The sequence below is a fragment of the Rhinatrema bivittatum genome, chromosome 4 (assembly GCF_901001135.1).
Source record: "Rhinatrema bivittatum chromosome 4, aRhiBiv1.1, whole genome shotgun sequence".
NCBI classification, from domain to species: Eukaryota; Metazoa; Chordata; class Amphibia; order Gymnophiona; family Rhinatrematidae; genus Rhinatrema; species Rhinatrema bivittatum.
In genome coordinates, this window is record NC_042618.1 from 87,497,498 (window position 1) to 87,524,730 (window position 27,233).

The 27,233-nt window shown below is 44.9% G+C and overlaps 1 protein-coding gene across 1 annotated transcript in view; it reads left to right on the forward strand.

Annotated features, from left to right (window-relative positions):
* FAM161B (FAM161 centrosomal protein B) overlaps window positions 1–27,233 on the forward strand; it is a 114,606-nt gene that overhangs the window by 28,331 nt on the left and 59,042 nt on the right. The window contains exons 5-7 of the mRNA XM_029598450.1: window positions 4,264–4,598; window positions 7,162–7,289; window positions 24,830–24,997. Of these exons, the coding sequence (XP_029454310.1) occupies window positions 4,264–4,598; window positions 7,162–7,289; window positions 24,830–24,997 (631 nt within the window). The remainder of the gene's footprint in view (window positions 1–4,263; window positions 4,599–7,161; window positions 7,290–24,829; window positions 24,998–27,233) is intronic.

Sequence of the window (27,233 nt, forward strand, 5' to 3'; positions counted from 1 at the left end):
CCGCTCTAATTAAGGACTGACTGGGACTGAACTTCTGTACCCCCCACCTAACCTTCCTCCTTTTTCCCCTTTCCACCCTGACGCCTAACCCCTACCTAGCTACCCCAAATTTTTTATTTTAATGCTTACTGCTCCTTGGGCGCTGTCCCAGCCCGCCCACACCATGCCCACTGGCCTGCCCCCTTTAAGCTGGCCCGGCATGTCTGCGTGTTTTGGGGGTTATGCGTGTGGCCGCGCCCTTTAAAAAATAGTGCGAGCAGGACCTGTCCATACGCGAGCCTTTTAAAATTCGCCTATATATTAATAAAAGGAGATTGTAGAAGATTAGAATATTTAATGCATGCTATGACTACATTCTAAAGCCCACTGCGAGCAAAAGAGTGGATTTGCTCCCTGCATTATATTACAGACTGACACAAACCCCTTATGTAAGAAGGTTTAATTTTATTGTGTGTCATTAGTTAATTGTTCAAAAAGGTGGAAAAATAACATAACACACACACTATTTAAACATACATTAAGAAGTAAAGCAAACCACTGGGCCAAACTGCCCTCTACAGTCATTACATCACTTGGAGGACAACTTTCAAAGGCATTTCCATGGGTAAAACAGGGTTTTGCCTGCAGAAATAGCCTTTTACAAAATTATCTATCTGCAATGTGTGTTTATCTACATATACTGCTTTTTCATGTGTAAGTTCATCTGGGGGGAGTTTGAGAGGGATTTGGACTTGGTTTTGAAAATCCAAAAGTACATGTGTATACAAATTCTCCTGAAAAATTGTCCATGCACATAATAGAAAGAACCATGCCAGACACACTAAAAGAGACAATCGTAAAACCAATTTTAAAGAAAAAAAACAGCTATCCAAGCATTCTGAACAATTATAGACCAGTATCTAACTTACCACTAATTGCAAAATGAATAGAAAAAACTATACAAAATCAGCTAGCAGAACACTTAGAGAACAACAATATCCTATACCCATCACAACATGGCTTTCGCCCTAACAGACAACATCATGAGAGGCTTTGACAGCGGTATGCGGTACATCTTAATGATGCTAGACCTATCAGCAGCATTTGATACTGTAAATCATAACATCCTACTAAATAGATTAGAAGAAATAGGTTTAAGTAACAAAACAATCAAATGGTTCAAATCATGTCTAAATAATAGATACTACCAAGTACAGATAAAAAAAACGTAATGTCAAAAAAAATAAACCTTCAAACAGGAGTCCCACAGGGTTCAGCTTTATCGGCCACCCTATTCAACATATACCTCCTACCACTATGTCACCTGCTAGCTGGTCTAGGCATCTTACACTACATATGCGCTGATGATATTCAACTAATTTTACCCATTGATGACACAATTGAAAAGACTTTGAACATAGCCAACATGTATCTGGATATCATCAAACAGTTACTAAATCAGATGGAATTAGTTATTAACATAGAGAAAACAGAATTCCTACACTTGGAACGTAAAAATATTTAAGAACATAAGAAGAACATAAGAAAATGCCATACTGGGTCAGACCAAGGGTCCATCAAGCCCAGCATCCTGTTTCCAACAGTGGCCAATCCAGGCCATAAGAACCTGGCAAGTACCCAAAAACTAAGTCTATTCCAAGTTACCATTACTAATGGCAGTGGCTATTCTCTAAGTGAACTTAATAGCAGGCAATGGACTTCTCCTCCAAGAACTTATCCAATCCTTTTTTAAACACAGCTACACTAACTGCACTAACCACATCCTCTGGCAACAAATTCCAGAGTTTAATTGTGCGTTGAGTAAAAAAGAACTTTCTCCGATTAGTTTTAAATGTGCCCCATGCTAACTTCATGGAGTGCCCCCTAGTCTTTCTACTATCCAAAAGAGTAAATAACCGATTCACATCTACCCGTTCTAGACCTCTCATGATTTTAAACATCTCTATCATATCCCCCCTCAGCCGTCTCTTTTCCAAGCTGAAAAGTCCTAACATCTTTAGTCTTTCCTCATAGGGGAGCTGTTCCATTCCCCTTATCATTTTGGTAGCCCTTCTCTGTACCTTCTCCATCGCAATTATATCTTTTTTGAGATGCGGCGACCAGAATTGTACACAGTATTCAAGGTGCAGTCTCACCATGGAGCGATACAGAGGCATTATGACATTTTCCGTTTTATTCACCATTCCCTTTCTAATAATTCCAAACATTCTGTTTGCTTTTTTGACTGCCGCAGCTCACAGAACCGACGATTTCAATGTGTTATCCATTATGACACCTAGATCTCTTTCTTGGGTTGTAGCACCTAATATGGAACCCAACTTTGTGTAATTATAGCATGGATTATTTTTCCTTATGTGCATCACCTTGCACTTATTCACATTAAATTTCATCTGCCATTTGGATGCCCAATTTTCCAGTCTCACAAGGTTTTCCTGCAATTTATCACAATCTGCTTGTGATTTAACTACTCTGAACAATTTTGTGTCATCTGCAAATTTGATTATCTCACTCGTCGTATTTCTTTCCAGATCATTTATAAATATATTAAAAAGTAAGGGTCCCAATACAGATCCCTGAGGCACCACTGTCCACTCCCTTCCACTGAGAAAATTGTCCATTTAATCCTACTCTCTGTTTCCTGTCTTTTAGCCAGTTTGCAATCCACGAAAGGACATCGCCACCTATCCCATGACTTTTTACTTTTCCTAGAAGCCTCTCATGAGGAACTTTGTCAAACGCCTTCTGAAAATCCAAGTATACTACATCTACCGGTTCACCTTTATCCACATGTTTATTAACTCCTTCAAAAAAGTGAAGCAGATTTGTGAGGCAAGGCTTGCCTTGGGTAAAGCCATGCTGACTTTGTTCCATTAAACCATGTCTTTCTATATGTTCTGTGATTTTGATGTTTAGAACACTTTCCAATATTTTTCCTGGCACTGAAGTGGAATCATCCAAAATCAATCACACTCAAAAACAACCAAAAAATAGAATTAGCAGAGAAAGTAAGAAACCTTGGAGTGATAATTGACACAGAGCTTAACCTGAAACAACACATATCTTTAAAAGTAAAGGAAGGATATGCCAAACTCATGACTCTTAGAAGACTAAAACCACTACTAACAACTAATAACTTCCGTTCAGTGCTACAAGCTCTAATTTTTGCTAGCACTGATTACTGTAACGCCCTCCTGCTTGGTTTACCATACACCACGATTAGACCACTTCAAATACTACAGAACACGGCCGCAAGAATTTTAACTGGCAAAAGTAAAAGAGACCATATCACTGAAACCCTAGCAGAACTACACTGGTTACCCATTGAGCAAAGAATACAATACAAAACCCTATGTACCATACATAAATTAATACATAATGAAAAAGCAGAACGGCTGAACACTGCCCTTCGTGTACACGTCCCTCACAGTAACCTGAGATCAGCAAATAAAGCTTTACTAACCATTCCCTCAATCAAAACAGCAAGACTAACCCAAGTAAGGGAAAGAGCGCTTTCCTTAGCAGGACCTATGCTATGGAACTCCATGCCTGTCGAGATCTGCTTACAAAGAGACATCAAAACCTTCAGAAAAAATTTAAAAACATGGTTATTTAAACAAGCGTACAACAAAGAGAAAGGAGAGTAGAACACAAGGAATATGGGAGGCGATCTGCAGAACACCCTCGCACACTACCCTAATCTATACGGATATGTATTTTATTTTTATATATTTTCGCTCACCACCAAAGAATAAGATACTATAAGTTATCTACTTTAAATCTGCCACTGATAAGAATGGACAGGATGTATCACACCCACCTATGAGCAATTATAACAAACTATGTTACCGTAAATTATTGGCACCTGTTTAGTGGATAGAATTCAAGATTTTTTCCAATATTAATATTTGTGCCTTATTGTAAACCTTTGTGATGGTACCTAGCTTAATGACAGTATAGAAAAGTTTTAAAACAAATAAATAGATAGCAAATTTAATTGTGTGCAGATAAATTTAAGGGGATAATTTTTAATGCAGACTTAGACATGCAAGTTCACTTTGTGTATAAGTTAAACCGATTTTCAAATTTGCTGCCAAATTTAAGTAGACTGTTATAAAACTATCTCCTTGATGAAAGCTCTAGGAATAGATCTAATTGTGATTGGCAAACCTATTTGTGAGGCAGGAATTTCTTGTTAGATTGCAAACCATTTGTAACTTTACACTGCTGTATTCTCTCCTTCATTCTAATCTGTATTTTTCACAGAAGCTGAACTGTACCGGAGAATCCGCATTCAGATGAGAGCCAAGGATTTGCTACAAAAATCCTCTGCCCCAATTGACATTTGTAGGGGAATGAAAAACTCTGATACCAGCATATCTCTGAAAACAAAGCAAGAAAAAATGGGCTTTCTGCAGGAGAACTTCCAGTTTCGACCCAAAATCAACCAAGAAGTACCTGACTTTAAATTGCTTTACTGGGCATTTCAGAGAGAGGCAATGAGGAAGCATGAAATCAAAGAAGCAACTCGGAACAAACCATTCAGCCTACATACGTCTAACCTTCGCTTCCAGCAGAGAGAAAGTAAGGAGGGGCAGAAGGTGAGCACCACCAGCATGCCATTTCCTTCAAGAATTCACTTTCTTTCTTCTTCTTATACAAGTAGGCTCTCTTTGTTTTATTTATTTATTTACTTCCAAGTAATGGGTGATGTACATTACACAAAAGAATAATATAATACAAAAATTCAGTATACCCTTATAAACATCAATGGCAAACACATCATAAACAGATATATTATACACAACAATCTATGAGGCCTAAGCAATACTGTGCACGTCCATAACCCCCGATCCAATACAGGGATCAGCATATCCAAATCACACATAGCTAATAACGCTCATTACTTGTAAATTCATGTAAATGAGGCTATTAGCTAATCACAGCAAATTTTACACCAGCCCAGTACTGGCATAAAGGTAAGCCACACTCAAGAGCACATTGAAAAAAAAAGAAAAATCCTGCTTTCTGTGATTCCTCATAATAGTATTGTCGCAATAGGAGGAACCAAATAAAGCAGTATTTAGTTAAAAATAAATAAAATTCCACGGGAGACTGCGACGGACAACCCTACCTCCGGCCCTAGGGAAGCTGCCCCGGCGTGCCTCCAGGCCACGCGATCCTCTCCGGTCGCACCCCTCCCAATGCCAGCATCACTCCGGCTCCCCAAGGTATGCGCGCACAATCCCTCATGGCTCGTAAAGGGCCAGTGGTGGGAAAACCTCCCATGACCCCACCGATGACGGTGGGGTCATGGGAGGGACTATTTATTTATTTATTTATTTATTTATTTAACGGTTTTATATACCGACATTCATCAAAGATATCACATCGGTTCACAGCGTAACAAGAAACTAGTGCCAGTGACGGCGCTTTACATCGAACAGGTTTAACATAATACAATTAAAAAATATTGGAACATAATAACTAGAGCAAGAGGAAAGGAAGGGGAAATAAAACATAAACTAAAATTAGAATAACATGATTACAAGATAGTAAAAGCAGAGAAAAAAGGGGGGAAGAAGTGACAGAAGGATAAAATTAGATTAGTAAATTATTGTAAGCGAAGATTGCAGGTATATACAAAATGTACAATTATAGGGAATAATATAAAATAACAATAGTTCAGGGAAGGGGAGAGGTGAGGTGAGAAGGGGAGGGGGAGAGGTAGGGAATGGAGGGGGGAAGGGTAACACAGGAGGGAGGGAGAAGAGGAATGGTGTAAGCTTAGGTAGAAGCCGGTTCAAGCGGGGGCTCATCCGCTTATAGTGAAAAACCAAGTCAAGGGGGACAGAGAAGGGAGGGTGTAGATGAGAGCACGGGGACTTTAACCCTTGCCTGACTAACAGGACCTTGCCTTGGCAACGGTCCTACTCTTCTGAGTGCGTGTTGTCTGCATCCTGGTTCCCGCGTTCCTGTTTCCTGCTCCCGGTCCTCGATCCTCGCCCCCTTGGACTGCTCTCCTGGATCTGACCCTGCTTCATCTCCAGATTCTGCTTGTCTGCCGCCTGCCCCGACTCTTGTACTGTGCCTGGTTCCTCTCGTCTGCTGCCTGCCCTGACCTCTGGTACGTCTGATTTCACTCCGACCTTCTTCCTTCTGGGATTGGTTTCTCTGAGAGACCCGCGCCTAAGTCCTGCCGGCCCCGGTACCCAAGGGCTCAGCCTGCAGGGAACGAGGGCTGGTATAGGTGAAGCTCCAGTGGCCTCTGGCTTCAGCCCACTCCACCTGCTGATGGTGGGGACCCGGAGGTCCTTTCCTATGGGTTGTGTCAACCCCACCTCAGCCCAAGGGTCCACCTCCGACGCAACAGGAAGGTGGAATGGCCTCAATCTTCAGTTATGAGGGCAATTTTTAAATAGCTTTGGAAATTGTCCTCCCTGAATATTCAGTTTAGATCAAAGTTGTATACATTATGAATGAATCTAGAGTGCATATCAATATTTCTTTTGTTATGGCGTGCAAAAATGAAAGAGAAGTGTGTGGGCAGTACGTGAAACTTTATGAATCTGAACAGGGGTCTGTGTTCCCTGAAGTCGGGAACCCCTGAAGTAGAAAGTCTTAAGACTGCTGAGACGGATGCTGCTGGCACCCTGACTTGCCTGGCCACTGCAAGATAACCCAAAACAACCAAGTGGTCAGGCAAACATGCAAAAACAGTATCTTTACTGCTTTCCTGTATCTGTTATGTCAACAACACAGTTCCTTCCTTGAAATAGCAGTGTTCCATACATATATAGCAGGCATTCATATACAGGCAGCTATAATGCTCTACACAACGGTCTACAATGCTTTCAGGCTATAACCTACCTTTTTATTGTTTGGGTACTTGCCAGGTACTTGTAACCTGAATTGGCCACTGCTGGAAACAGGATGCTTGGTCTGACCCAGTATGGCAACTTCTTATGTTTGTAACCTGTCACTTTCTAAACCAGACACTGATAAATGATACATATTTTTATTCCAGGCTGAAACTGAGGAATAGCATAATTTTATTCTTGAGAGGATGACAATTGTGGAAGTGTTGCTTTGAAAGGTATACCCTCTTGTTTTATAAATTTCTCACATGTTTGCAGAAAGCTTAGATTCTCTTTTTATTTGCAGAGGTTTCATCATCCTACCAAGTACAAGTTGAAGAAAAGTCACACAGTGACTGGTCTTTCATCACTTTCCCCTAACACCCTTCCAGTATATATTACAGATAGTGCACAAAGGCGAGATTCTGCTATCAGGTGAGTGCAACCCTATTGCCAACATCTCGGTATCCTAAAAGGTTAATCCCTTTCTCACTTTTTTCTACCTCCATCTAATTTCTCTTTTAATTTTATCTTTCTTTATCATATACTCCACTCCATCAAAGATTAGATCAGAGTCATACAAGGCCGTTTGTCTTTGATAAGGAAATTTTTATTATAGGGATATATTAGGTTTATTACCAGAAGTTATCACAACAACTTGGCAATGGTCAGGGAAAGGATTTATTACTAGAGAATGGTATGAAGGAATATACTTTGTGGTTATGAACTTAGCAGTTATTAGAAAATTAGCAAGACAATAGCATGTCATATTATCCTAAACTTGCATGTAAAAATAACTAAAAAGCTTATCCATCTGCCCACAAATAGGAGCAAGGAGAAAACCCAGAATCTCACCACTGTTTGTGCAGGAGGTATCTGGTCTGTGAGGGAAATCTTGGCTGTTACAATCTGTCTCTGCAGCTGGGACCCACACACTGCTTATCTTGTGGCAACTCACTTACGGGCCGATACAGTAAAAAACGCGTCCCGGCGCATGCACAGGTCACTCTCCTGTGTGCGCGATATAGTAAGTTAATTTATTTAAATTAGGCCCAGCGGTAAAAAGAGGTGCTAGAGACACTAGCGTGTCCCTAGCGCCTCCTTTGAGCCCGGAGCGGCGGCTGTCAGCGGGTTAGACAGCTGACGCTCAGTTTTGCCGGCGTCTGTTCTCAAGCCCGCTGACAGCCATGGGCTCGGAAACCGGACGCCGGCAAAATTGAGCGTCCGGTTTTCGGCCCAACAGCCGCGGGCTGAATTCAAATTTTTTTTTTTTTTACTTTTTTTTTTACTCTTCGGGTCCTCCGACTTAATATCGCTATGATATTAAGTCGGAGGGAAAGGAAAATGCAGTTCTGTGTCATGCCATCTGGTGCCATCTGGTGCCATCTGGTGATGCAGGATCAGGACGATGCATCTGGTGATGCAGGATCAGGACGATGCAGCCCTGGTACAAGGAGCTCCGATGAGGATTGTGCTTCTGATAAGGATGTTGTGGATTTTGATGGTCATGATTCTCCCTGCTTCTTCTTCTCTCTGGTGTTTTTTTTTTTAATCACTGTATTTATTCAATTTTTAGAGAATACAATCGCAAAACAGAACAAGAACAAACATTTCCAACTGTCAGTCGTAACAAGACATATTGAACAAACTATTTGTAACAAGAGTGCCAACAGTGCGATAAAAAGCCAGTATTCTCATATTCTCACCCCAGAACCCTCCCCTTCTCTTTATACAAAATACCTAATAAATTAAAATGAGAGAAAATGCCATTAAAATAATAAATGATGATGATACAATAATAAAGAGTACATCCTATAAGTTCCAAACATTATTTAAGGAAATGAGTACAAATGTCTAAAGCAACAATAAGGAGTTACGAAAATCAGATGATAATTGGTCTAAGAATGGCTGCCATATCAATAAGAGCAGTTTCTGTTTTTTTGCAGACATTGTCTTCTTGGAAAGATACTCTAAAGTTAAAAGTTGTATCATTCTATTTTCCCATTGTGTCATGTTGGGGCTAGTTTGCCCAATCCAGTTGGAAAGAATAGTTTTATTAGCCTGCTTTTGTTGTGTTTGAGGCATTGTGGACCCTTGGTCGCAATGGAGATGACTCCGCCCACAGGGAGGGGCCCCGTGGGGAACCACTGCGATAGGCTGACACACTTAGCAGACACAGAATGAATAGAGTCTTTATTGTACTGCTGTAAGTAGATGGAAATGCAGGAAGGTAAGGCACTGATCCACGAGGTGCCAATACGCTGAACAGGCTCAGAAGTGTAGTCTCACCCAGATGTTCACGATAGGCAGGAGCCCGCACGGCGGACAATGCCACAGCTGGTGGGTGGAGTTGGAGCGCCGGTTCGTAGAGGTACTCACAGAGTGAAGGCATCTTCCTGATGGTGGAATGGTGGGACTGAAGGTCCGTGGTGCAGGATATGAAGCGAGAGGCCCTCGAGGAGCTAGTACCCAATGATCCAATATCCTGGAAAACAATAAGAGGAAAGACCCCCAAGGAGCGGTTGTCTAGATTAGTGAGGAGCCCAAAGGGAGTTGGAAGTGAGAGACCCCCGTGGAGTGGGTGTCTAGAGCTTCTGCTGGAGTGAGGCCCTTAGCGAAGTAGGCATCTAAGCTGGCAGCTTAGAGCAGGCAGAGTAGCGAAGCGAAGTCTTTGCTAACTCAGTTTGGTATCAGAAGCGGAGGCTAGTTATACCCGGAGGTACTGACGTCATGCGATCTTGCCCAGAGAGAGGGAAAGGGGAGGGAAAGTGGTAAGGCAGAGCGGTCGCAGCTGTCTGCGACCGACGGGCTCAACAGCTTTATCTGAGAATAATTGATAGGTAGCTAGATTAGGGAAAGTGCACTCAAAAAGCCCAAATAAATGTTGGTTCACCAGGTAGAGGAAGACCCAGTATCTGCGAACAGAGTGTTTGCAGATCTTTCAAAAAAGTTTTGACCTGTTCACATGTCTAGAAGCTGTATAGATAATCACTAGCATCCTCACCACACTTGGAACAGAGAGGAGAAGAGCCAAAGTCGCCTTAAAAGCTCTGTTAGGCGCTACATAAAATTGCCAGACAAACTTGTATTGCATTTCTTGCAATAAAACATTCTTCAAAATTTCCAGAATATGTTTAATAAAGTAAAGAAGATCATCAGGTGACAACTGGATCTCTGGCTATTTAGACCATCGTGGCAAAAGTTGGGAAAATACATCTTGGTATTGTATTTTGCGAATTGCCTTTAAAAAAAAAATAGCACATGAAAGTTGCGGTGATCAGTGACCCCACAACACTTCCTCTAAAGCACTGGCTGCCCCAAATAAAGGAGTTTTGTCCTTTAGACTTAAAACATAATGTCGTAGTTGCATGTAAGCATAAAAATCTTTACTAGAAAGATGAAACTTATACTGCAAATCCTGAAAGCTACACAATGTATTGGACGTACCAAGAAACATTTGCTTAATACTGTGGAGGCCTTTGGCCTGCCAGGTTCTAAAAATCCCATTGTCCGTTTCCGGAGGAAATTGACGGTTGCCCCAAATAGTTAAATATGCTGTTATTCTCTCTGGGAACCCCAATAATTTACATGGAAATCCCCATGTCTGATGACAAGATGAGATTGTTAGAAAATGTCTGAAATGCTGTGGAATAAGAGAGGCTGGTAACTGTAGGTTAGAGAGCAAAGAAATACCTCCAAACCATTCCTGCAAATATTCTCTAGGGGAAGAGAAGGAGGTACCCAAAATCCAGTCTCTGAGATGTCAGAGCATACAAGCTAAATTGTAATGTTTTAGATTGGGATAAATTTAAGCCCCCAGTTTGAAGAGGTTGCATCAGGATTTGAAGGGGAAACTTCACTCTTTCCATTCCAAATAAAGCTTTTAATACAATTGTTTATTTCTAACAATTCATACGGGTTAAACAAATTGATAACATCTGCATCAAGTACAGCCATTTGGGGATTTCTGTTATCTTTAACAAATGTATCCTGCCCATGATAAGAACATAAGAAAATGCCATACTGGGTCAGACCAAGGGTCCATCAAGCCCAGCATCCTGTTTCCAACAGTGGCCAATCCAGGCCATAAGAACCTGGCAAATACCCAAATGATTTATTTTATTTATTTATTTCATAACTTTTATATACCGTCATTCGGAAACCATCACAACGGTTTACAGAGTTTTACAATAAAATGGATAAGGGAAGTGTTTTTCACTGATTCACTCGAGCCTTCAGAGAACAGAGTAGGAGAAAAACATTAATGTTATGCAAATTCTGAATATCTGTGGGAATGAGAATTCCTAAATTTTTCATGGCCGAAGTTACCCATTTCAAAGGAAAGGTACCTCCCCATTTTCATTGCAAGGAGCCCATTACTTCTAGAGCCTCAGATTTATCATGGTTAATCTTTAAGCCTGCAAAGGTATCAAAGGTCTGTTGTAAAGCTAAAACTTTATCCAGAGCTTGTGTAGGGTCCATAAGAAAAACCATAATATCGTCTGCAAAAGCTGTAATTTTGAAGGAAAGATTCCCGGAATGTAACTATCATGTTGTATTTTCCTGAGCAAGGGATCAATAGCAAGAATATAAAGAGGGGATAAGGGGCAACCCTGTCGCACTCCTCTATTAATAGAGAAAGCAGAAGATCTTCCACCATTAACTAAAATATGTGAAACTGATTTGTGATAAAGAAGGGAGATACTTTTTTTTTTTTAATTCTTTATTTATTCATTTTCATATACAAACCAAAATAGAGTTTGCACAGAATATGTGGTCATGACAATATAGCAAAAATAAATTTATTTATTTATTTATTTATAGACTTTTCTTTGCCGACATTCGTGAGGCACATCATACTGGCTTATATTGAACTGAAAGGAGGAAAATACAGGGGTAGATTTTTAAAAAAAAAGCACGTTTGCGTACTTTTGTTTGCGCAGCAGGCGCAAACAAAAGTATGCTGGATTTTATAAGATACGCGCGTAGCCGCGCGTATCTTATAAAATCCTGGATCGGCGCGCGCAAGGCTGCTGATTTTGGGCAGCCGGTGCGTGCCGAGCCGTGCAGCCTGTCTCCGTTCCCTCCGAGGCCGCTCCGAAATCGGAGCGGCCTCGGAGGGAACTCTCTTTCGCCCTCCCCTCACCTTCCCCTCCCTTCCTCTACCTAACCCACCCCCCCGGCCCTATCTAAACCCCCCCCCCTTACCTTTGTCCGTAGATTTACGCCTGCGAGAAGCAGACGTAAATCTACGCGTGCCAGCGGAGTGCTGGCGCGCCGTGCTCCGACCCGGGGGCTGGTCCGAAGGCCTGGACCACGCCCCCGGTCCCGCCCCCGAAACGCCGTGCCACGCCCCCGAAACGCTGCGCCATCGGGTCCCGCTCCCCGACACGCCCCCTTCCGAAAAGCCCGGGACCTACGCACGTCCCGGGGTTCTGCGCGTGCCGGCGGCCTATGGAAAACAGGCGCACTGGCGCGCAAGTCCCTGCTCGCGTAAATCCGCCCGGATTTACGCGAGCAGGGCTTTGAAAATCCGCCCGACAATAAACAGAATAACATGTCATAGTTAAACGCAAATGGTGTAAGATATAAGCATCGTAAAACCATTCTGAGATTATATATAATAACATAAAAGAACTAAATAGCTATGGAGGAAAAAGGTAGAAAGAAAGAAAGAGAAACTTTGTACAAACTAAGAAAACTTTATCTTTAACAATGAGAAAGTGGTACAGGGGTTATGAAGTGCAGCAAATTCCAGGGGGGAGGGTAGGAGCACAGATGGAAAAGGAGAAGAGCAAGGGGGGAGGGGGGGAGGGCAGGTAGTGGAGATTCTTAGAAAGGTCCATTTAGGAGAAGTCTACGTATTGGTTGAGTCGGGGTATGCCTGCTTGAAGATCTATACAATATCTTTTTTGTATGAAATTAAACCATATAATAATGTAGGCATGAGGTATAATCCATCAGAAAAATAGATTTTTACGTAAGACATAACATAGCACACCTGCACTTTACTCCTGCTTCATTAGCTGGATTCAGGGGAAGAAGGGGCTCGTTTCCTTTCTTCCACAAAATGTTTTAATTGTTCGGGCATGGAAAAAATAAAGAGAGCCTCCTGTTTCCTTATCAGACACCTACAAGGAAAACGTAAAGTAAAAGAGAAACCCAGTGCTAATACTTCCTGGCATCCTTTTTGCCGAATTTGTGTAGTAATCGCTAAATCTGGAAAGATCTTCACACATTTATCAGAAAACTTAATGTGGTATTTACTGAAATATTTCTTTCTTATTTTGTTTAAAGCTGCAAGACTAGAAAAGGTAACTAGTAAAGTACCCCAGTCAACAATCTGTAAAGTAAAATTTTCTAAGAAACTCGTGAGGTCTCCTCGAAAGGCAATTCAGACAAATTATTGACATTTTTACATTTTGAAAGAAAAAAACATGAATTAATCACTGATAGGTCAATCTCAGTAAAGCCCAGCGACTCTAAAAGAAACATTTTAACTGTTATTAATGGTATTTCCCCTATCATCCTGGGGAAAGTGAGAAATCGTAAGTTGAAATGCTTGGCATTATTTTCTAAAGATTCAGTCCTCCTGGAGAAAGTCTCTGTCTCTAACCACAGCCGCTTTCAACTCTGGACACTTTTTCTCTTTTTTACTCTATCCACAGAGGGACAAATCTGTAAAGGTACGCGCGGGCGCAGATTTCTTCGTGCAACCCGGCGCGAACAAATCTACGCCCGATTTTATAATAATCCTGCGCTGCCGCGCGCATGTTATAAAGTCCAGGGTCGGCGCGTGCAGAGGGTGCACAATTGTGCAACCTGCACGCACCGAGCCGAGCAGCCTGCCTCCGATTCCTCCGAGGGAACTTTCCTTCCGCCTCCCCCCACCTTCCCCTCCCTTCCCCTATCTAACCCACACCCCAGCCCTACCTAAATCCCCCTCCTAACCTGCCTCCGATTCCTCCGAGGGAACTTTCCTTCCGCCTCCCCCCACCTTCCCCTCCGAACCTGCCTCTGGGCAGGCGTAACTTGCGCGCACCAGCTCTCCATCCCCCGGCGAGGTGGCTCTGCCGGAGGCCTCGGCCCCGCCCCTGGCCCCGCCCCCTTTTGCTAGTCCCGGGACTTGCGCGCACCGCGAGCCCATGCAAGATAGGCTCGGCGCACGCAGGGGCAGCTTGGGGCAGGTTTTCGGGGGTTACGCGCATATCCCTTTGAAAATCTGTCCCAGAGTTCTTAATTTGTTTTTGGATTTGGAGGATATCTTTCTGGTTTCTGACATTAATAGTATCCAATTTCTCATTCAAGCCTTTAATATTAGACGCCATTCCAGCCATTAAGTCCCACAATGTGTCCAGCGTGACCACAGCAGGGTGCGTTAGGATCCCAAAGGACTCACTGCCTTCAGTCTGTTCCTCTCCCCCACCAAGGAGGTTTGTCGAAACCAGTTCTCCACTTTCCTCCTCGGGTCTCGGGCCAGCTACCTCCGGCTCTAGTCCTTCCTCGCGGGCCAGAGCTGAGGACCTCACCAGTAGTTCTTCTGGGGCTCCCTTCGCTCATCCTGTATGGTCTGTGATTGGGGCTCAGGGAAGCCTCCTCCACCGTTTCGAGCTGCCCTCCCAAACAGCTCAAACCATCGGTATCCTTGGTTCCTGGTATTCTTGGTGCAGGTGAGGTCATGTAGCGGCTAATCTCTTGCTGAATAGGCGAAGGTAAAGGTAGAGAAGGGTAAACCCTCACCTTTCCCTTACACTTCGGTGGCATTTGAATAAGAAAATGTCAAGTGCCAGAGCACCGAGAACATATAAGGCCAAGCAATTCTATCAAAGGCTTTTTCCAAATCAAATCCTACTGCAATAGCGGGGATCTTTTTCTGTTTACAATAGGAAATAGCCGTAATCAAAATAACAATATGCGTGCCCGCTGATCTTCCCTTTACAAAGCCAACTTGTTCAGGAGAAATAAGGGAGGGGAGCAGTTAACTTAATCTATTAGCCAATATCTTAGCATAAATCTTTAAATCACAATTAAGTAACAAAATAGGTCATAAGGACATTATGACATTCCTCTTGTGAACTTTTTCTCTTTACTGTACAGATCTTAGAAACTGGAGTGGAGGAGTAACTTAGTAGTGGGCTGAGAACTTTGGAGATTACTTTCAATCCCATTTTTCCTACTAATGCTCCTTGTGATCTTGGTCAAATTGCTTCACCCTCCATTACCTCAGGTACAAATTTAGGGGCCTATTTCCTAAAAGTTTTCTCCCATTTTAAGGTGAATTTTAAAAGCCTTGCACATGCTAAAATCAGAAGCTGCACACACAAGTCGCGCTGATGCATGGCCACCTAGATGTTCGCATATCTCCCCTGCACACACAAGTCGCGCTGATGCATGGCCACCTAGATGTTCTCATATCTCCCCTGCACGCACAAGTCGCGCTGATGCATGGCCACCTAGATGTTCTCATATCTCCCCTGCACGCACAAGTCGCGCTGATGCATGGCCACCTAGATGTTCTCATATCTCCCCTGCACGCACAAGTCGCGCTGATGCATGGCCACCTAGATGTTCTCATATCTCCCCTGCACGCACAAGTCGCGCTGATGCATGGCCACCTAGATGTTCTCATATCTCCCCTGCACGCACAAGTCGCGCTGATGCATGGCCACCTAGATGTTCGCATATCTCCCCTGCACGCACAAGTCGCGCTGATGCATGGCCACCTAGATGTTCTCATATCTCCCCTGCACGCACAAGTCGCGCTGATGCATGGCCACCTAGATGTTCTCATATCTCCCCTGCACGCACAAGTCGCGCTGATGCATGGCCACCTAGATGTTCGCATATCTCCCCTGCACGCACAAGTCGCGCTGATGCATGGCCACCTAGATGTTCTCATATCTCCCCTGCACGCACAAGTCACGCTGATGCATGGCCACCTAGATGTTCGCATATCTCCCCTGCACGCACAAGTCACGCTGATGCATGGCCACCTAGATGTTCTCATATCTCCCCTGCACGCACAAGTCGCGCTGATGCATGGCCACCTAGATGTTCTCATATCTCCCCTGCACGCACAAGTCACGCTGATGCATGGCCACCTAGATGTTCGCATATCTCCCCTGCACGCACAAGTCACGCTGATGCATGGCCACCTAGATGTTCGCATATCTCCCCTGCACGCACAAGTCACGCTGATGCATGGCCACCTAGATGTTCTCATATCTCCCCTGCACGCACAAGTCGCGCTGATGCATGGCCACCTAGATGTTCTCATATCTCCCCTGCACGCACAAGTCGCGCTGATGCATGGCCACCTAGATGTTCTCATATCTCCCCTGCACGCACAAGTCGCGCTGATGCATGGCCACCTAGATGTTCTCATATCTCCCCTGCACGCACAAGTCGCGTTGATGCATGGCCACCTAGATGTTCGCATATCTCCCCTGCACGCACAAGTCACGCTGATGCATGGCCACCTAGATGTTCTCATATCTCCCCTGCACGCACAAGTCGCGCTGATGCATGGCCACCTAGATGTTCTCATATCTCCCCTGCACGCACAAGTCGCGCTAATGCATGGCCACCTAGATGTTCGCATATCTCCCCTGCACGCACAAGTCGCGCTGATGCATGGCCACCTAGATGTTCACATATCTCCCCTGCACGCACAAGTCGCGCTGATGCATGGCCACCTAGATGTTCTCATATCTCCCCTGCACGCACAAGTCGCGCTGATGCATGGCCACCTAGATGTTCTAATATCTCCCCTGCACGCACAAGTCGCGCTGATGCATGGCCACCTAGATGTTCTCATATCTCCCCTGCACGCACAAGTCACGCTGATGCATGGCCACCTAGATGTTCTCATATCTCCCCTGCACGCACAAGTCGCGCTGATGCATGGCCACCTAGATGTTCTCATATCTCCCCTGCACGCACAAGTCACGCTGATGCATGGCCACCTAGATGTTCTCATATCTCCCCTGCACGCACAAGTCTCGCTGATGCATGGCCACCTAGATGTTCGCATATCTCCCCTGCACACACAAGTCGCGCTGATGCATGGCCACCTAGATGTTCTCATATCTCCCCTGCACGCACAAGTCACGCTGATGCATGGCCACCTAGATGTTCTCATATCTCCCCTGCACGCACAAGTCACGCTGATGCATGGCCACCTAGATGTTCGCATATCTCCCCTGCACGCACAAGTCGCGCTGATGCATGGCCACCTAGATGTTCTCATATCTGCCCTGCACGCACAAGTCACGCTGATGCATGGCCACCTAGATGTTCTCATATCTCCCCTGCACGCACAAGTCGCGCTGATGCATGGCCACCTAGATGTTCTCATATCTCCCCTGCACGCACAAGTCGCGCTGATGCATGGCCACCTAGATGTTCTCATATCTCCCCTGCACGCACAAGTCGCGCTGATGCATGGCCACCTAGATGTTCGCATATCTCCCCTGCACGCACAAGTCGCGCTGATGCATGGCCACCTAGATGTTCTCATATCTCCCCTGCACGCACAAGTCGCGCTGATGCATGGCCACCTAGATGTTCTCATATCTCCCCTGCACGCACAAGTCGCGCTGATGCATGGCCACCTAGATGTTCTCATATCTCCCCTGCACGCACAAGTCACGCTGATGCATGGCCACCTAGATGTTCGCATATCTCCCCTGCACGCACAAGTCACGCTGATGCATGGCCACCTAGATGTTCTCATATCTCCCCTGCACGCACAAGTCGCGCTGATGCATGGCCACCTAGATGTTCTCATATCTCCCCTGCACGCACAAGTCACGCTGATGCATGGCCACCTAGATGTTCGCATATCTCCCCTGCACGCACAAGTCACGCTGATGCATGGCCACCTAGATGTTCGCATATCTCCCCTGCACGCACAAGTCGCGCTGATGCATGGCCACCTAGATGTTCTCATATCTCCCCTGCACGCACAAGTCGCGCTGATGCATGGCCACCTAGATGTTCTCATATCTCCCCTGCACGCACAAGTCGCGCTGATGCATGGCCACCTAGATGTTCTCATATCTCCCCTGCACGCACAAGTCGCGCTGATGCATGGCCACCTAGATGTTCTCATATCTCCCCTGCACGCACAAGTCGCGCTGATGCATGGCCACCTAGATGTTCTCATATCTCCCCTGCACGCACAAGTCGCGTTGATGCATGGCCACCTAGATGTTCGCATATCTCCCCTGCACGCACAAGTCACGCTGATGCATGGCCACCTAGATGTTCTCATATCTCCCCTGCACGCACAAGTCGCGCTGATGCATGGCCACCTAGATGTTCTCATATCTCCCCTGCACGCACAAGTCACGCTGATGCATGGCCACCTAGATGTTCACATATCTCCCCTGCACGCACAAGTCGCGCTGATGCATGGCCACCTAGATGTTCTCATATCTCCCCTGCACGCACAAGTCACGCTGATGCATGGCCACCTAGATGTTCTCATATCTCCCCTGCACGCACAAGTCACGCTGATGCATGGCCACCTAGATGTTCGCATATCTCCCCTGCACACACATTTCGTGGGAGAGCATGGCAGTTTCAGGGTGGTCAGTAGATGTGCATGTACATACTTGCAGACCCAGGTCCAGTGCTGTGTAAGTTTACTTCTGCTAGGGATGAGGTATAGGTTTAAAATAATAAAATACTAGCCATACCTGAGGGATTTTTTTTTTTTGAAAGTTTTTATTTATGCATTCATATCAAACAGATAAAACGAACAACTGTGTATAACACACGCCATACCACAGAGTGAAAAACGTGTCCCTCATGTACATATACGAAGGTACCAACATAGACTCTTAGGGAACATAGCTTTAAGAGTGTACTTCAAGTTATCGAGACCATTTAACTTTTTTAAATTGTCCATCACATGAAACCTCTGTAATGGAGCGCGGAACACAAAGAGAAAGAAATGCAATCAGTATTTATAACATTTTCCCCCACCCCACCCCCCCCACCCAACAACACCCACATCCCCCCTTCCCACTTCCCCCCCCGGGACAAAGGAGAGTATGTCATCCTTTTCAAGTTAAACAAGGCTCTATTTGCCTTTCCATGTACAATAAGGATTCCAGACCTAGTGATATTTAAAAACACGATCATGCCTCACCGCTGTAAGATAACCCATTTGATATACCCTATCCAGCCGTGTGAGGACATTTGCTAATGAGGGAGCAACATCATTTTTCCAGCGATACGCGATTTCACATCTAGTGGCTATAAATACCTGCAGCACTAACTGTCGTTGTTTATCCTGGAGTTGCCCCTCTACTAAGCTGAGTAGACAACCCTTGGGTGAGGTAGATAGGGACACACCCACGATATTGGAGACAAAATTGGATACTTGTTCCCAGAGACTCAGAAGCTTAGGGCAAGTCCACCACATATGGTAAAAAGACCCTTTCAGTCCACATCCCCTCCAGCACAATGCACTATATTTGGCATTCATGCGGTGTAACCTGTCAGGAGCCATATACCATCGGTAGAGCAATTTATACCCATTCTCTTTTATAGCTGCCGAGATGGAGCTCCTTCCCATAACCATGTGACATTTTTCCCATTCGTCATCGGACAGCACTTCCCCAAGATCTATCTCCCACTGTTTCTGGTATGACACTTTAATTTTGGGACCACTATTAAGAAGCATGTATAGACGGGATATTGGTCTTTTCGGAGCCTGTGCCTGCGCACAAATTGATTCAAAAATGGATCTACCACTACCCAAATCCGCAAGAGCTCCCTCAGCCCGAAGGAAGTGATTAATCTGTAGATATTGGTACCAATCCCCCTGTAATACACCGTGAGACACTTGCAGTTCCGTAAAGGGAATCAGTTGTGTCCCTAACACAAATTGCCCAACTTTCGTAAGATTCAACGGACTCCACCTCTGAGCAAAGATGGTGTCTTTCCCTGGACCAAACTCTGGATGGGAGAGGATTGACGAAAGGGAATACATTCCCCTATTACCTGCAAGCCGACTCCGCCACTTAAACCACAGTTTAAGGACCCCCTGCGTAAAAGGTGTAAGGGAGCCCTTGATCGCCTGTCTAACATCTTTACTCCAGACCCTATCTGTTAGTGTCATAGCCCCGGCGACATGCTGCTCTATCCGTATCCATGGCTTTAATGCCCCGGAACAGTGCCAATTGACTATTACCCCTAGCACTATCGCAGTATAATACCAACTAAGATTGGGTATGTTCAGTCCCCCCCTGGCTTTATCTCGGTATAAAATATGACGTGAGACCCTCGGTGGCTTACGTTTCCAAATGAATCGAAAAAGTTTCCTTTGCCAGATTCGCATGGCACCTTCAGGGACCGCCACTGGTAGTGTTTGAAACAAATAGCAGAATCGGGGCAATATATTCATCTTTATAGCAGCCACTCTGCCAAACCAAGAAAGGTCTAGTCGGTCCCATTTGTCTAAATCTTGTTGAATCTGGGAAATCAGTGTATCATAGTTTGAGACATATAACTCATCCAGATTTGTCCCCAATCGCACCCCTAAGTACTTAACATACTTATTAGCAAAACGGAAGGGCAATGTACTCCCCACCGCCTTATATAATGTATCTGTCATGGAAATATTCAGCAATTCTGATTTATCAGCATTGATTTTGAAGCCAGACAACTTCCCAAACTTATTCATCTCATCCAGTAACACTTTCAGAGAAGTCTCTGGGTTCGTCACTGTAAATAGCAGGTCATCCGCAAATAAGGAGATCTTATATTCTGCGTCCCCAACCCGAATGCCCCCTATGTCCTGGTGTCTACGGACCATCTCAGCAAATGGCTCTAAGGAAAGGGCAAACAGCAGAGGGGAAAGCGGACACCCCTGGCGCGTGCCCCACTTAACCTCAAAGGGGTCCGAATATGCCCCATTAATCTTTATGCGAGCATGTGGAGAACCATACAGTTTCTTAACCCAATTGATGAAAAAATCCCCCAGCCCTTGAACCTCCATGACTTTAAATAAGAAGGGCCAATGCACACGGTCAAAAGCTTTTTCAGCATCCACCGTGAGCATGACCGCTGGAGTATGCTATGTTTGCGCCCACCACATTAAGTCCACCACTCTGCGGACATTATCTGACGCTAGTCGATTGGGGATAAAACCCGACTGGTCGTTCATCACCAGGGACGGAGCTACGCGCCCAAGGCGAAGAGCGAGAGCCCTGGCTAGAATTTTTAGATCTATGTTAATCAAGGATATGGGTCTGTAAGAGCCACACAAGGTATGATCTCTACCCGGCTTTGCTAATATTGTGATGCCAGCTGTGTTGGACTCCTTGGATAAAGATCCCTCCTCCCTCAGATCATTATACATAGCCACCAATGGAGACAGCAATTCAGCACAAAACACTTTGTAGAATTTTCCTGTGAAGCCATCAAGGCCTGGCGCCTTTCCCGTTTTGAGATCCTTAATGATAAGGGAGACCTCCCCCTCCCTAAGTTCCCCATTAAGTTGCTCTCGTCTCTCAGTGGTGAGTGTTGGTAAGGGCAAGTCCTGTAAGTAAAGCTCAATCTCCTGTAGAGTACATGAGGGCTCAGCGTCATACAATGTTTTGTAAAAGTGATTGAAGCTATCCCCAATTTCTTTTTGGGTGTAGACAAACTGCCCATGAAGGCCCTTAATTTTAGTAATTTGAGAGTGAGCAACCCTTTCTTTCAATTTCCTAGCTAGGCAGCGGCCAGCCTTGTTCCCCCATTCAAAATGATGCTGTTTTAACCGCTCCAATTGGTAAGCTATACCATCCAATTCCAAAGTGTGTAATTCACACCTCGCAATGGATAAGTGCTGGAGAGTATCAGGATCGGGAGAGCGCTTATGGCTTAACTCTAGTTTGGCAATAGTACCCATAAGGGACAGCCGTTTTCTATCTTTTTCCTTCTTTACATAGGCCGCCCGTGCAATACATAACCCACGAAGATAAGCTTTAAGGCTATCCCAAAGAACACCTGGAGATATGTCCCCGTCATCATTAATGTCTATATATGCGACTATCTCTTTCTTCAAATGGTCTACAAACTCCTTGTTATCTAATAGTCTATCATTCAATCGCCAAAATTTGGTGCCTGCTCGACACCCACCTGCCATCAGCGTGAGCCAAATGGGAGAATGGTCCGACCACGTAATGTTACCCAGACCCACATCTCTAACCGATCCAACTAGGTCCTTGTCTATTAAGAAATAGTCAATCCTAGAGTAAGTCTGATGCGGATGGGAATAGAATGTATAATCCCGAGCTGTAGGATTTTGTAATCTCCAGATATCTATGAGCCCTCTATCCTGAGTGAGACGCTTCAGCACTCTTCTAGGCGCTTTACTACCAGTTCCGCCTCCCTGCGAGTTATCTAAATATGGGTATCGGGTTAAATTAAAATCACCACCCACTATAAGATAGCCTTCCGCCCATTCACTAATTACAGACGAAATTTTTTCATAGAACGAAATCTGATCAGTATTAGGTGCATAGATATTCATCAAGGTATATAGGCGCTCATTGATTTTAGCTTTAATTAGTATAAACCTGCCTTCCACATCCCGGACAACCGATACTACATCAGCCGCTAGAGAGTTAGCTAGAAAAATGCCTACACCCGTGTACTTATGGTGAACAGAGGCAGCTGCGTGCAATACTGGTTGATATCCCTTGATGGTTAATAGCCGCTCATATTTCTTCCTTATATGAGTTTCTTGGCTATAGATAATATCTGCCTTCAGATGAGAAATTTCTCGGAAGAATAATTGACGTTTGTTATAAGAGTTCAACCCCTTTACATTGATAGATGTAATTTTAAAGGTCCCCATGAAAATGCGTGAGTGTTATCACCACTCCTGGTGATCTAGAAAGAAGTACCTGGAGTCCCTTAAGTAATCTCCTAGAATCCCCTCTTTCACATATCCTGTCATCAATGGCTGTTACCACCCCAACTCTCCCCTTGTCCCATATCCCGCCAACCCCTTCCTTTCCCTCCCCCGTCTCCCACCCCACCCCCTCCCACACCTCCTCCAGCCACTCTTCACCCTGAGTGGTCCTCCGTCTGGAGAGACTGGACGCCATCACAACCAGAGTGTACTACCCCCCCCCCCCCCTCTCCAGCAACTCACCCTAAAACATAAAACATTAGAGCATGGAAACAGGCTATATAAAAGGGCGAGAAAGGATCCCCCTCCATTAATCAACCTCAAATTAACCATTTAAACCAAACTTGCTATCGTTTCCCAAGTAATAACGCATCCGGAGACTTAGGAGTCCTGAGTCTATAAGACACAGTCCCTGATCCGTCGATGAAAAACCTGCGTGCCCAAGCTACGACTCTGTCCGCTTATCCCGGTTCTTCCAAGTCCGCTGATCCGATTGATCTTCTGCAAAGACGTCTCCTGCCTTTGTCCACTCTTTTCCATCTCGGTCTCTCCAACGGCTTGGCAGTGCTGGAGGTGTTAGCATTCGTGGTTTGGGAAGTTGCTGATGTGATCATGCCCGCCGCTCGCAGGATATCTTCCGCCTCGGAAACCTTGTGGACCCTAGAAGCAGTACCGCTGATGGTAAATTGGAGGCCGAAGGGAAAGAGCCAACGGTATTTCAGGTTGTGCGATTTCAAAATGCTGATGATATCACGAAATTCCCTCCTTTTCCTGATGGTGGATATTGCCAGATCCTGAAAAACTTCTATTTGAAAGTCCTTCCATTTTACAGATCCCTGGGTCCGAGCTGCGTGGGCCACCTTTTCCTTAACCTGGAAACTATGAAAGCACGCAATAAATTCGCTGGGCATGTTATTCCTCGGGTTACCATAAGCTCTGTGTGCCCTTTCCAAAACCACCTCACGTGGCCTGCTAGCAGTTCCAGCCGACTCCAAAATGGAAGAGCATATGTCCTGCACTACCTGAGAGCAATCCCTAAAATCTTCACCTTCTGGCACTCCTCGAAACCGGAGATTCACCCTTCGTGCTCTGTTCTCTAAATCTTCAATATGCAATTGTATCTCCTCCTGTGCCTCCTGGTATTTACCTTGCTCGTCGCGGACCCCATCTAGCACCGTGTGTAAGTCCTCCAGGCCCGCCTCATTTTCATCCGCTCGTCTCTCCAACTCACGAATATCCATTTTCATTTCTTCACGCAGGGCGCCCAGCTCTTCTCTCATTTGGGCCATGTCCCCCCTGAGGTCCTGGAACCACCTCTGAAACTCCTGTCGCGAAGGCACCCCCGTCTCTCCGTGCTGCACCTCCGGCCCCGGATCCTCAGCCATCGCGCTGCCCGGCGCCATTTTGCCTCCGTCCTCCAGTGTCTCGGCGGCCACCGCCGCCGCGTATGAAAATCTATTTAAATCCAGTTTTTTGCGCGGTGTGACCGGCGCCGTCATTTCAAGACTCTAGATGAGCAATCTAGTAAGTGTTTGGTCCAAAAATCGCCCCGAGGGAGGGAGATCCGTGCTGAAGGAGCGGGGAGCTGAGTGCCTACGCAGCCATCTTGGCAGGTGACGTCACCGCTCTCCACCTGAGGGATTTTAAAGATCTGAGGTAAGCTATTCAAACCAGGATAATTTGGTGGACCTAGCTCTTAACTAGGTGAACTGGTGGACAAACTGGCAATGATGTGGGCGTCTGCCCCTTTTAAAATCTTCTGATTTAGGTGGCAGAAGTGGGATTTGCGTCTGTTTAAAATTAGGCACACATATACACACATGCAGGCTAATTGATAACATGCACACAAGTTATAAAGTCGCCGCGAGGACTGGCGCACGTGTCTATTGAAGAAATGCTTAGTAAATAGGGCCCTGTCTAGGGAAGAGAACTACCTATTGTACTGAGATTTGGGAAAGCATTAATTAAATCTAAAATCCAAATCCATCTTGGCCAGTAGTCATTACAGACCGCCGTGATGTCTCTAACCTACGCAGTGACAGAACATTTTTCTTTTTAGATGTTCTTTGGAGGAAAAAAGAAGTAAGGAGCATGGAAAAGCTCGGTGGCTGGAGTCCTACAGAAAGAGATCTCAGGCAATGCACAAATCGGTGAACAGACGAGCAGAAGTCCTGGATTCTCATGTACCTTTGGAAAATGTTTTCAAAGAGAAGCTGAAACAGAACTGGTCAGTATCTTATGTTTGGCTAATGTATACTTTATATCTCAAGGGACAGGACATATAGCCCTCTGATTTTCATTCAGTACCCTGTCTGCTCAAAGCCTACATTTACAGGTCAGGAGCATTGCAACTCCCGGCACAATGAGTCTTCTGCCAGCATTTCACAGGGTCCTCTCTATTCTGGCAAGATAAAGGACCCGGGGAAATCAGGGAAAAGGATAGGGGAGAAAAACTGGTAAAATACACTTGAAGGGTAAGCTGGGAACGTAGGAAAGTAAAAGAAATGAAGCATGAAAGAATAAAAGATAGAAAAATGAACATGTAAAGAAGGACAAAGAGGAAACTGGTGAGGATTGTGCAAATAGAGGAAAAATGAAGGTAGCAGAGTAGGTAAAAGAGGGAATCATGATCTACCCTAGAACAGTGATGGCCAACCTTTTGCGCTCAGTGTGTCAAAATTAACTCGGGTGGTGTGTCACTTCTAGAAAAATCCATAATTTTGTGATATTTGTAGCTCTAATTAATAACAAAAAGTTATAATTTTAATATATGTTCTGTATTTATTAATAAAGCAAAAACAAATCATTCTTTACCTTACCTGCTTAGTGACTTTTTTGTTGCTGAATTTCATTGGCTAAATCTTCATTTGAAGGTTGATATTTCGTACACTTCAAGCCAAAGCAAGCGTTAAAAACTTCATCTGTCAGTCAGTTTCTTTTATTGGTTTTAATATTATTTAACGCTGTCCCCTTCTGTGGGAGCTCTTGATTTCCAGTCACCCTGATGTTGTCGAGGATTAGGAGGTTATCCTCTCTCTCACACACATACTCACATGTCCATTCTCTCTCACACATATACTGTCACATACATACACATTCATGCTCTTATACCCACCATAACCTCTCGCTCTCACAGACACTGTTACATACACTGTCACATACATACACATTCATGCTCTTATACCCACCATAACCTCTCGCTCTCACAGACACTGTTACATACACTGTCACATACATACACATTCATGCTCTTATACCCACCATAACCTCTCGCTCTCACAGACACTGTTACATACACTGTTACATACATACACGTTCATGCTCTTATACCCACCATAACCTCTCGCTCTCACAGACACTGTTACATACACTGTCACATACATACACGTTCATGCTCTTATACCCACCATAACCTCTCGCTCTCACAGACACTGTTACATACACTGTCACATACATACACGTTCATGCTCTTATACCCACCATAACCTCTCGCTCTCACAGACACTGTTACATACACTGTCACATACATACACGTTCATGCTCTTATACCCACCATAACCTCTCGCTCTCACAGACACTGTTACATACACTGTCACATACATACACGTTCATGCTCTTATACCCACCATAACCTCTCGCTCTCACAGACACTGTTACATACACTGTCACATACATAACATTCATGCTCTTATACCCACCATAACCTCTCGCTCTCACAGACACTGTTACATACACTGTTACATACATACACATTCATGCTCTTATACCCACCATAACCTCTCGCTCTCACAGACACTGTTACATACACTGTCACATACATAACATTCATGCTCTTATACCCACCATAACCTCTCGCTCTCACAGACACTGTTACATACACTGTCACATACATACACATTCATGCTCTTATACCCACCATAACCTCTCGCTCTCACAGACACTGTTACATACACTGTTACATACATACACATTCATGCTCTTATACCCACCATAACCTCTCGCTCTCACAGACACTGACACACTCTCAGGCTCTAAGACACTCTCTCCCCCTCCACACATACCCCCCCACACAAACTCTTACTCCCCTGGATTTTCTCATACACACTCATGCTCTCACTCTCACTGGCTCCCTCACATACACACAAACACATACACCCAGGCAAGCTCCCAATCATTCTCACACAAACACACACACCCAGGCAAGCTCCCAATCATTCTCACACAAACACACACACCCAGGCAAGCTCCCAGTCATTCTCACACACTGAAACTGACCCCCAGGCATGCACACATTCATTCTCACACACACAGACCCCCAGGCAGGCACCCTTGCATTCACACACACAGACCCCCAGGCAGACACCCATTCCATCACATGCACACACTAAAGGCAGACCCCCCTCTCTTTTGCCAGCAACCTCAGAGCTTCTCTCATTCCTCCGCTGCCACTGTCACTGCTGCCG